Source organism: Seriola dumerili, unplaced genomic scaffold, assembly GCF_002260705.1.
Source record: "Seriola dumerili isolate Sdu_G_001 unplaced genomic scaffold, Sdu_1.0 BDQW01000003.1, whole genome shotgun sequence".
Classification (NCBI taxonomy): Eukaryota; Metazoa; Chordata; class Actinopteri; order Carangiformes; family Carangidae; genus Seriola; species Seriola dumerili.
In genome coordinates, this window is record NW_019174258.1 from 3,015,432 (window position 1) to 3,027,945 (window position 12,514).

The 12,514-nt window shown below is 42.9% G+C and overlaps 1 protein-coding gene across 1 annotated transcript; it reads right to left on the reverse strand.

The window, feature by feature from the left end:
* Window positions 1-5,636: 5,636 nt before the first annotated feature.
* rcn1 (reticulocalbin 1) lies at window positions 5,637-11,821 on the reverse strand. The gene is made up of 6 exons (XM_022743245.1): window positions 11,334-11,821; window positions 10,161-10,354; window positions 9,883-10,061; window positions 7,969-8,029; window positions 7,454-7,653; window positions 5,637-7,088 (listed from the first exon to the last, which is right to left on the reverse strand). The coding sequence occupies exons 1-6, from the start codon at window positions 11,552-11,554 to the stop codon at window positions 6,981-6,983; spliced, it is 963 nt and encodes a 320-aa protein (XP_022598966.1). The 5' UTR covers window positions 11,555-11,821; the 3' UTR covers window positions 5,637-6,980.
* Window positions 11,822-12,514: the final 693 nt, after the last annotated feature.

The window sequence follows — 12,514 nt, forward strand, 5'->3', positions numbered from 1 at the left end:
ACATTTTACTCACTCCAGTTCACTCTTAACTGGAGACTGCTGAGGCCGTGTGGAGCATGAGGAGCGCATGCTTTAAACGTCCTCATTCATTACTGCCGTCATTATCACACACACTCAGAGAGAGACACTGACCTCAACCTTACATTGATCTGCCTGATCTGCATTCCTCAAATTGATTGAGAAAGTTTCTGATTTTGAGATATCGGCTAACACAACAAATGTCTGCGCTCCACTCCCATTCTGCCAAACGTTACCACCGATCTGAATGCATGAACACACACACACACTTACACACACGTGCACACACACACACACACACACACACACACACACACACACACACACACACACACACACATACATGCACACACGCCACCAGATGCCCCCTCAGCTGTACTGCTGGCTGTTTGCCTTTAAGGGGTGTCAGCTTGGGTAATCTCAGGTGACATACACCTGGTAATGCACAGCCCAAGACATCTGTAGGACAGCAGGCCTGCTAACTTCACAGCCTCTAAACCCACATGCAACCCCCCTCAGAAGGTTTCTTTTCGAATGCAAGTGCGATATAACCTCACTCTCACACTCAAAGACAGGAAACAAGTACGGTTCATTCCATACGTGCAAGTTCCAACCTTTTTTTTCTTCACCCTTTTATATTGAGTTATACTGAATAATGAGGCTTTTCATTTACTTGGTCTAATAAGGAGTGACATTATTTTTCAATATGTCATCCAGTAAAGTCCCAGGTGCATCCAGCATCAGCGTACAGCCCCTGTTGTGATTCTTTGGGCCAAAAAGACATTATTTAACCTCCAGGAGCTGGAAAGGTCAGTGCACATGTAGCACACAGAGGCCTCTCTGAGCCCCAGGGGATTGTTAACAAGGTCAAGGCCCCAGAGAGGAAACTTAACGGGGTTACAAGGAGGCCTGCGTGTAAAAACAATGCTACACCAACAGGAGGCGCTGTCAGGGACTGTTCATATTAAGTGAAGCATGTTTTTAGTTGTATTCCCAGACAGCAACCCCCCTCCTCCCCTCAGGCTAGCTCTCTTGTGCAGAGCTGCTGCTCCACAGTCTGAGGGGCCTAGGGGTTCTTGGGGGTTTTCCCTGTGGTATAGCAGGGAGCCTGAGGGGCTCCGGTGTGTAGGAGCTTTGGGAATGCGGAGGCCTTGGGGGCCTGGAGCTCAGATGGGGCCTAGGGGGTAAACTTTCTCACTCAGGGAGCAGAGATGGAGCAGATACAGAAAGACAACGAGGGGAAAACACCTTGAGAGGAGTCTGTCAGATATGCAGGCAGCAGCCGGGAAGATCCCATGAGGGTACACAGGCACAGAAACACAAATACACACATGTATGTATACTCTAAACCTAATCCAATATGTGGGCCAGCAAAAAGAGACAGATAGAGCTTTTTAAATATTCCCCTCTCTCCTCAACCGTCCCGTCTTTCATCTTCTCCTCTTTTCTCCCTCCTGCTGTCTCCTCCATTCCGCTGGAAGATATTAACTCCTAACAGGATTAGATGTGTCTCTATCATGTGAGATACAAGATCACAAACCAACCCAAGCTCCCCGGGGAGCAGCGGGATGGGACGGATGAAACAAGGCCTCATCTCCCCCTCTCTTCCCCTCCATCCCAAAGGTATCCAGATGCTGGGACATGGGGAGAGACGACCAGAGAAAGGAGGGAGATGAATGTTGACAAATGGAGCGAGAGAGACGTTTTGGCCAAAGATATCAGTCTCACTAGGATAGCTTTGTTTCCACCCTCACTGTCATCAACTCCAAAACAACTCTATTGTGGGCCACTTTGTCCTTCTTTTAATTAAAACTTGAAAACTTTTCTCTCAGTGTATGTCATATGTGATATGCAGCAGCCTGTCAGAATGAGTGGGCGACTAAAGCAGAGAAGCGGCCTGCAAAAGCTGGTTGAAACTGATTTTGAGTCAACCTGACCTCAGTCCAAAGAGCTCCTCCATTACTCCAGAGGCAGTTATAATTAGTTACCAACTCACTAGCTTTATGGTTCCTAAATTGAAATGTATTGCTCTTTAAAGCCTTCTCTCTAATTGTGTAGTCATTAATGGCCTATTCCCTATCTACACTGCGTTGATGGGCACATAAAAACTCATGATGATAGACGAGCACCAAGCGCAGTTGTTAAAAGGACACAAGGTTTTCTCTTGTTCCGCCTAGTCACCACTAGGAGGAGTAGAGTCCTGTGGTGGAGGGCAGAGGAGGGATAACCATTTTCTCTGAGAAGACATGAAAGATTGATGGATTCCTTCAAGCTTCATAGAAACATGCAAGGCGCTGAATTAGCCTACATTCACATGACACGCATCTACAATCACACAACCTGCATGAACGAAGAAGAAACGGTCTGTGTATGATCAGGGCTGCAGCCAGCATTCAGTGCAGCCCCTCAGAAGATTCTGACTACACACCAGAAATGGGGTGTCTAATTTTATTTAAAATTTTTCAAATTTATTCAGTCAGCTAACCGTTAAATAATATTTCCTGTAAATACACCCTTAGAAACTTGAGCTATGTTTTTAGAAAGAAATCTATTTTTCTTTTTCTTGTTGGTTTCTTATAAGTCCATGTGGGCTAGGATACACAAGACACAATAAATGACATAAGGAACTAACAGGAATCGGCATGTAAGATACCATCCATGTGCTTTAGGTTGGTAAAACTCCCAAAGTCCCAGAAAAATTACAGAGGACATGACCTCAATGTCCTTACTGGCAGGTACAGCCTTGTGCATCATCATCTGATCTTAATTTCTTTAGTTTGCATATTATCCTTAAATACACAGCTTATGTGCTGTTGACCGATTATAACACATAACTATATAGTATGTAACTACTAGCAAACAAAGACATAGTAGTAATTCTACTAATTATGATGGTGATAGCAATAATAGCAACAATGTAATTATTGTAAATGTTATGTACCTTAATGGGAAAAAAATCTGTCCTTCCTTGGGCAGTTATGACTGCAGCCTCAGCAAGAAAACTATAATCATAATTTGAGTTCAAATGAGAAGAGAAAGGGAAAGCCTATCCATTGAGATGACATGTTAAGGCATAGCATCATATAAAGTTCCCTTTCAGTATTTAAGTGTTTTGTCTAAACAGCTCGATAATGAACAGAGATTGTATTTCCTTTTCTTCTTCTTCTTTTTGCTATCATGCATGTTATTATATAATGGGCAGAAAGCCTGTTATGAAAGCCTCAGCACAGGATGGGTCAGATGTCCCAAAGATCATTACAAATCCCCAGGGTGGAAGGAACAAACACAAGAAATAAAAGACAAAGATGAGGGAGCGCAGATATACTCAGATGAAAAATAGGGCATCATGATGAGAAGAGTCAGAGAGGAGCGGGGGGAGCTGAGAGAGGGGGGTTGTATGTGCTGTATAGTTTGTTATGCAGGCAGTTTAATTGTAGTAGTCATTTTTGGTTTGCTGCTGTTAATTGCTGATATGGAAATTGCAGTGTACTATGAATAAAGCTCTTTAAAAGGAGATCGTTGGTGGACAAGACTAAGGGGGGAGGGGGCTCATGGTCGTAGACATTAATATGCTACACTTTATGACCCTCCTCTCCCACTGTCTCCATCCTGTTCTCACCCAGAGGGCTCATTATTGTCAGTGGAGAGGGGTTGATCTACGCAGACACTCATATGAGCGCCGTCTGAAGGCATTACTGTACACACACTCCCCCAGTGTGAATGATTAGGATCCTATCAAAAACAGGAGGGGCAGGCTGTTAAACATGACCGCGAGGCAGGTTGTGCAGAGTCCATGTGCCCCCATCTTGCACAGGCAAACACGCATTTGGTTCTTTTACATCTCCGTGCACCAATAATACTCATCCACCTTCACTCACACAGTTGGCCCAGACACACAGATGCACCCTGACACATGACAACCCTCATATGCTATTTGGAGGAAGTACTTTGAGCTACTTGGTGTTTTGGGCCTCCCAATTATTTAAATGTATGATGCAAGACTGACCACACGCTCTTTGGCAAGGCAAGGCATGAGATTATCTAATGGACATTATCAAGTCCAAAAATAACACAAAAAACAGCTACAAATGTCACTAACACCTCCACTTTGAATGTTCCTCAGACCTGGAGCTTTTTGTCAGACGAACAAAGAAGGACTTCATCTTAAAAGAAATTTGCATTATGGGACGACACTATGCAAGTGGAGCCACGCAAGAATTTGGTAACCTATTTCTGCATATTGTTATGAAATAGTCATTGTTATTGTCATGTCGCCCTCTTACAAAGTTATCTAAACCTGAAAACACGTCAAAGAAGTTTGTGTGAGTGTAAAGATATCAAAACAAGACATTTGAGGCTCCTGCAGTCGTGGTCTGAGAGTGTTTGAAGAAGGTCCTACATTACAACAGAGTAACACAGCCCACACATACATCGCCCTGTCCCTTGTTCCTAATGAGCTTTATCGCACTGGTCCCGCTTGACTTGTCTTGCTAACTGGCACACATATATCCATATGTTCCACATGAGCAGGCAGAGGGGACAGGCTGGGTGGCAGTGCTGCTTTCTCAGTTACATCTGAGAGTTTTACTGCAACAGCCAGCAGCAACAGCAAGTCAGCTTAACTCCATCTCTGCTGTGCATGTGTGTGTGTGTGTACTGCGATTAGTCATGAGAAGTGTTAACAGCGTCTGCGTGTTCATAATGTTCATTGGGTCAAAAAGTTGAATGCAGATTTGAACAGTGTTCAGTACGTCCATGCAAAACTTTAAATACATACAGCACATATATAAACTTTATAGTCAGTTGTCAATTTATTAGGTACACCAAGCTCAAACTAATGTAATCCAATACAGCAGGCCCGCAATTAATCTACATTCAGCATAAACTGAACATTATAACCTTCATGAAAGGAGGATATATTGCGGGATTGTTAAATTAAACTGCATCAGTTTTAGCTAGGTGTTCCTAACGAACTGATACCTGAGTATATACATGCACTGGGTTAGGGTAAGCCAAATGTTAGGAAATCCTGTCAAATCAGTAAAAAGGAAAAAAGGCTGAAGGGATGAAGAGCTACTCAAAAAAAAAAAAAAGGTAGCCTGCTGTCTTAAAAAACTGCCCTTTGCCAGTGAAAAGATGCAGAATGAGTGCGAGTAGTTAATGCAGGAGGAAATGGCAAGGAACAGAGCATGGTGGATCCGTCTGGAGGACTGAGAGAGGGTTTTAAGTATTATGGGTTGTAGAGCTGGAGTCTGATTACTGCAGACTGTGAGTGAATGGACAAGTTTTCACCTGTACCCGTGCTCTGTAACAGCAGGGAGACCAGGAAAGTAGGACACTGCTTCATGTAGATATGAGAAGGCCAGTATCTGAACAATTATCTGAAATGACCTATATTTAGATAAATCAGTGCTGGATTTGTAAGTCGTAGCTGTCGAGACAGAGAATTCTGAAATTATTCTTTTAAGCCGTCGTCCTGAAAAGACACCATATTAATGCAGTGTTCTGTCTCCATCCTTGAGCAGCAATACTGAAAAGAGAAATGATGCTAAATGATATTTGCTCAGTGCTGATTCTTTGTAGCTTAACACAGAAAATACACAAAACGTCTTCTCTTTTTATTTTCTTTTATTTTGACACAATTCATGAACATGTGTAGTGTGGAAAATGAGGCATGGTGATGCGTTTGTGCCCATGTGTGATGTGGACTACTAATGCAACTGAGGTTTGGGACATCAAAGCATTAACAGAAAAAGATGAGAAGAATTAGACATTAATTTGACTAAAATTACAAGACCCTTGCATTGTTATATGCATCCATCATACAAACTGTCCAGTAAACAATATACAATATGTGATACAAATGACAGCAGATGCATTTCAAAAACACCAGGTTGATATATAAAACATTGGGTTCATCTGATACAGAGGATGACCTGGGAGTGATGTAACAGAGAGAAAGGAGTCATGTGAGGAGTGAGGAGAGGAACCTTTTCTTCCTTCCTCTTATGTATTCAAGCCAGTAATCAAAAACAAACAAACTTAGTTAAACTGGACACATTTAAAAAGGTAAAGCTCAAATGTAACATCACTAAAAGTCAATAAAAACTGAACATAGAGCATACTGTTGGCCTTAATAAATACATTAAAAACTACCAGGAAAAAAATCTTTCACAGGCTAAACTAAAACAAACACGTGCAAAAACCATGCTGTTAAACATCAGTTAGTTTTTAGAGCATTTGACTAAATCAAAAAATAATAACAATAATAGTTTGGCCAGAAAAACTGTAAACAAAGAAACATCATGTGTCTTCAGTAAAAAAAAAAACAAAAACAAATCTCTATTTAAACACGGTAGTCCTCTCAGACCTAAAGTTCAGAGGTTATCTGATAAATAAATAAAGTCAGCATAAATGTTCTGAGCTGCTGTTTCACATTAACTTTGCTATCAAAAACTGTTCCTGTATCTGACAATTGGTGTAAAGCTCAGCACTCAGCTTTGACAGGTTTTTTATTAAAGACTATCTACACAGATCTCTGAGGCAGCGAAGCCGGCGATGCGGCTGGAAGGCACCATCGATGGAGAGTCTGAGTCTGGCTTTGCTCCTGAATGTCAGAAACAGAGCCGTCGACACAAGCGCCAAAATGGACTCTTAGTGTTAGTGGCAGGACCGACCTTCATTCCTCTTCTCGTTTGATATCTACAGTGTTGGTTTAAAGTCCAACACACTAATGTCTATCCCACTATTACAGGGAAAGGATGGAGAGGTGGAGCGGTGGTAGGTGGAGGCATAAGAGTCTGTGATTTTGTCTTTGAAGACAAAGATGTTCAAAAATCCTCCTCTCTCTCACACTCTCACACACACTCTCTCACACACACTCTCTCACACACACACACACACACACACACACACACAAACAAGCACACAAGCACACGCACGCGAATACACACACTGAGAGCTCAGAGCTCATCGTGGTTCCTGGTGAGGTCCTCTCCGTAGTTGGTGGCCTGACTTCCAACGAACATGTTCCAGTTCTCAAGGATCTCTTCTTTGGTCAGCATTTCATCCTGAGAAGAGAGGACAAGGCAAGATCAGTAATCTTTATTATAACAATATATTTTAAAAAGCTGAAGTATTTTCTTAATCTCAGGCCAGAACAGCAAAAAGTTGAAATGGTGGAAGATGCCTGCTCGTGCAGCCTGGTTGGTTCTAGCAGAACACAAAGGCAAGTAGAGCAGGCGTTTAAATGAAGATGACTGACTTTAAGAAAATGATCTGAAAATTCCAGTGTAGCAGAAAACGGTCAACATGGTGATTAAAGAACTTTCAATCAATTATTATCATGGTCATGTGATCATTGTCATGACTACATATAGACAAGATGAAAAGAAACAGGACTGGAGCGTGTTGATGAAGCTCAATCATGTTGTACCTTGTCCTGGTCAGACTCATACACCAGATGTCTGGCCTCAGCCTGGGCGTGGTCGTAGTCTTGGGGCATAATCCAGTGGCGGATCTCGTCCTGGTCCATCTTACCATCTTTGTTCAAGTCTCGAAAGTCAGAGAACTGTTCCCTCTCAGTCCTGACCCAGTCTGGTTCTGGACCCCCATCCTCATGAGCAAACATGTCAGCTGAAACAACAAAGGGCCGTGGCGTTAGCGCAGGAGTGGAGACAAATGATTACATGAATTACATTTTTAACACTCAAAAGCGACGACTCTTCCCCTTCTTCTAATTTTCCTGAGGAGATAAGCATACCTGCAAATTGTTGAAATTTAAATGATGCTCCATGTTTATATTCTCATTTATCTGTTTATGCTACAAATTGCTACTGCATGGTTTCATTGCACTAAACAGCCTATTGCTGAGCTTCTATACATCTTTAATGAAGCTGTTGTTATTTCCATTACTGATTCAATTTGTTTTAATTCATCGCTTGAACTCACCAATATACTCATCCTCATCCACATGTCCATCGCCGTTCTTGTCAATGTCCTCCAGGGTTTCCTGCATTCACAGCGAGGTAATGATGTCATTAAAGGGAGACACAAGGGTCAACAACAGTGGAACTTTCACTTTGAGTAATAAAAAGACAAAACCCCCCAGGCAGGATGAGTGAACATATGAGGGTCAGCTTACAGCTGGGCTGGCAGACTGACAATTGTCAGGATTCTCTGCTGATGAGAGCCAAACCCTCCACATTAAAAAAGGTGATATATGCCTGTTTTAAGCAAAGAATCAAAAGCCCTGGTAGATAGTTTTCTCTCTCACATCCTGCATTTGACAGTGTGTGAATTTATCTAAATGGTTGCTTAAAAGGTTTGCCGTGTGAGCGGCGCATTAGTTAACAACCACACACTTACATGTACAGTAATTGCAATTCATCTGGGCATATCACATGCACGCAGCTGCACAGATTCAAATAACTGTATGCATCTTTTCCTGCAGGTAAGATACCCTCTTTGAACCCTGCTGAATGATTAATGGCCATGTACCATCTATAGTCTAATACCTGGACAATAATAAATAAAAACATACATCCATCCATTTTCTATAACCACTTGATCTGTGAAAGGTTGCGTGTAAACAAGAAGAGATGTTCATTAAAAATATAAAACCTATATACCACTATAGACCTCTGTAAACACCGGCAGTGTGTTCATTTCATAAGCATTCTTAAATGAATTCTAAAATTATACTGTGTGTAATGTGCTTCACTGCAAGCATTTTAATGACCTGAACTGAACAATAGATACAATCCCATTGTTTCAATTTGTGTCAAGCAAATAACAACCAAGTCGGTCGGTCAAGTTCAGGTCGGTGAGGGTTGATTACATATTGTCATTGACCAGTGAGCCCAGTCCCAATGTTTACACACAACACATAACAACAAACACACCACCTACACCACACTATCTATCATCAGCGAGCGAGGACGAGCGACGAGCGCGACCAGACCGACACTATCTATCACACGAGCGAGCGAGCCAGGCACAAGTCTGAGTACTTGATGACGACCATCAGCAGGACAGGACAGGGTGTAGGTGTACAGTTTCCACACAGTGAGATGACTTCATGTTCCTCCCTGAGTCTGTTCTATAAGCTCCATTAGTTATCTGTCCCACTGGCCTACATCATGTCCTGTCTAAAGCCATAAAGTCTTTGCTTCTCATGTTTTCTTGTGTGACTGCAAACACCATCAAAAACACGTATTAAATGGTTGTATGAAATATCTGCATCATAAAGAAGGAGTCTAACCACTTCCTATTGTGACAAACAGCCAACTCTTATTGGCTTCAGCCAGATTCATCACAATCAGTGAAGACACCGCTGGCAGAACCGTTCTTTGGTAACACTCTGTGACATCATAAAAATGAGCGATTAATAATTAACTCTGTCAAATGGGTAGTACAACTTTTATGAACACTGCAGCATAGCGCATTGCTGCTAACATTTGCCACACAACTGTTCCATGAAGCTAAATTTATATTTAAAGACCGAGTCTTAAATGGGACAGTCAGTCCATCCCACTGGACCTGTTCCAAAAAATAAAGAAACTCAATAATTTCCGGGCCGAGTTAAAATTTCATTAGGGAGTTATCCAAATGTAGTGCATTTATCCAAGAGACCCATCAGAATAAACACGGCTCCTGTAATTAAATCATATTTCTTAGAGGGCAAACAACTTACAAAACTTTAACTTGAGGGGCTTTTATTTTTTCTCAGTGCAAATCTAAATGTCTAACACTCTGCTTAGTGTTCCCTTTGAAAAAAAAAAAAAAAATCAACCAGCAGAAAACCTTACTACCCTGCCCCACTTCTAATCACATTTAATCATCATGTGGTCACAGAGGGCTTACCAGAACCACAATATCCTTCATGTGTTCAAACTCCTCAGGGTGGAGGAAGGCTGTGAACTCTTCTCTGTCTGCTGCATGGTCCCCGTTCACATCAGCTGCTTTAAACCTCCTCTCGTCACGAGGAAGCATCTTCTTGAAGCTGAACTGGTCTGTGGCATCCTCAAACTCCTCCGGGTTGGCTAAGAGGGAGAAGTGAGATCAGGTTACTGTCACACCTGTAAATAGCTGTGTTATACTTTAATAGTGGATATAAAAAAAAAAACCAAGTGAATTCATACCGAGGTAGTATCCGTATGTGGCCTGCTTGTACTCATCCCATGAAATCTTGTTGTCTTTGTTCAGGTCATAATCTGTCCACACCTTTGCCACGTTCTCATATACATAACGCTTCTGTACACGTTTTATCCAGGCCTTGAGTTCGGCCGTGGTGATGTAGCCATTACCATCGCTGTCTATCCGGTCCACGATTTTACTGTAAAAGGAAAGAGGAGAAAAAGAGGGAACCTTTGTTAGAGACATATATGTTCCCATTTGTCTAATGTTCCTGGAGAATTTCCAAGACCAGAGGTAAAGTCTTCTTAGTGCTGTTTCATTTCCCACCCACTGATGAGTTGTCTAAGGTACACTGTAGACCCAGTTACCAGCCCCAGCAAGCAGAAGAAAATAACAACTAAATAAATATTTGGCAGCGCCATTTTTACTACAAGGGATGTGGCTTCAATTAGACTCTGGTGGGAGGGGCAGGCAAACCCATTTTAGTAGGCTACAAAAAAAAGTGTAGTGCAGTGTAGCTGTGGTGTATTCTTAGACCTGGGTTGCCACGTTGAGATGTTACAGGGGTCCTCCCACTCCCATCGCCACAGGAAAACGTTGTCTTTGAGGAAAAGCCCATTTAGTCAACGTGTGTTACATAGTGCCAACATGTCATCCAAGTAGTTTGAAGCGAATGAAGAAGCTCGCACGCGCACGCGCGCACACACACACACACACACACACACACACACACACACACACACACACACACACACACACACACAGAACCACGTAGCACATGAAGTTTGATACAGCAGCGCTATATGAAGACTGCCTTCTGCCACACTACTTTACTCAAACTCCATCACCTACAAATGGTTCTTTAATGACGATCTATAATTAAGATTTCGGCAAAGCAATTAACTCTGTAGGAGTGTGTGCGAACAGTGCTTCATGCAGCCCTGTAGATCTGCTGGCATGCACATCCCTCTCAGGCACTTGTGCTCCTGTTGTTAAATTTTAATGTCCTTAGCCTGAACAGTTACACGCAACAGCAGGAGAGAAGAAGTGACTGTGCGTGATTTACAAAAAAACAAAACAAAAAAAAACAAAACAATGACAATAACACTACGACTGTCAGTGTATTGTCATATATCGAAGTCAGCTCATGTGGCAGAATGATAATGTTATTTCCTTACCCAAGCCTGTCCTTGCTCTCCTCGGGGGTGAGCTGGTCAAATGTTTTGGCCTCCTCTTTGCCAAGAAAGGCCTCATGGTCGTATTGGTAGCTTTTATTGTCTTCGTGCGCCTGCCTGCTCAGTTCTGGGTCATGATGAACTCTCTCTTTCCTTAACGTTGGTTTACCATGCACCAACACAGTGCACAGAAGGACCGCGCACACGAAGCTGAGGAGGTCCATCGGTCAGGGATGAAGCTGGGTTTCTCTCTGAGGCCACAGCTGTTGTTTCTAAACAGGCCTATATGACACTACAATGCAAAATTAGCAAGCTGCAATGTAGCAGCTTTCACTGCTTGTAAGCGCCACACTAACCTTTCTTTCTCTCTTACAGCAGCGGTCTGCTACAGTGTTGCAGCAGCATCCAAACAACAAACCTGCAAAGAGCACCTGGTCCTGCACACAGGTCCACAGAGAGCACCTACAGTCCTCACTCAAAACGATTTTAGACAATCCTGTCCCCTTTCCTGAGGAAGGGATGCAACCAAACCGGGATTTCCTGCCGCCTTACGCACAGCCAATCACAGTGTCCGTTTCAGGCAAGGCCCAGCCTCTTCCACCGAGAGGACCCCTCCCATTGGTCCACAGGATGTCGGTAACGCTAGAGGGATTCAGGCGCCACGTTGCAAGCTGACGCGCAAACTCGGCTCAGTGTGGAGTCAGCATGGGTCAGTGTGGAGCCAGTGAGAAGTAAAAACACGACTTATACGAAATTGTACAGCTCCACAACCCGCAGAGCTGCATCAGTATCATGATCATGTTGCCACTCGTACCAACATGCACCCGCCATGACGGCGTGGCTGTGTGTAAATGTGTGGAGCGTACAGGTATGTGCATGTACAGGTTGTGATTAACTACGGTTCAAGCCCCCATTGTGTTAATTATGCACTGTCTCCCACAAATATGCAACCCTGCAGAGTCTTGTCTTCCTTGTAGTTTGTAATCTAACACACAAAGTGTTGAAAACTGGGACCCAAAAGCTACATACATAAAAGCCTTAAGGCGGTAGTCAGGGCTGTGCACATGCTAGCTGTGTTTCTCATACAGAATTACATGTGTATGCTAAAAATATACCACACTAGCATGCTTGCTATATGTACTTGTAGTCCAGGCACAGAATCAGCACATTGCACCATCAGAGGA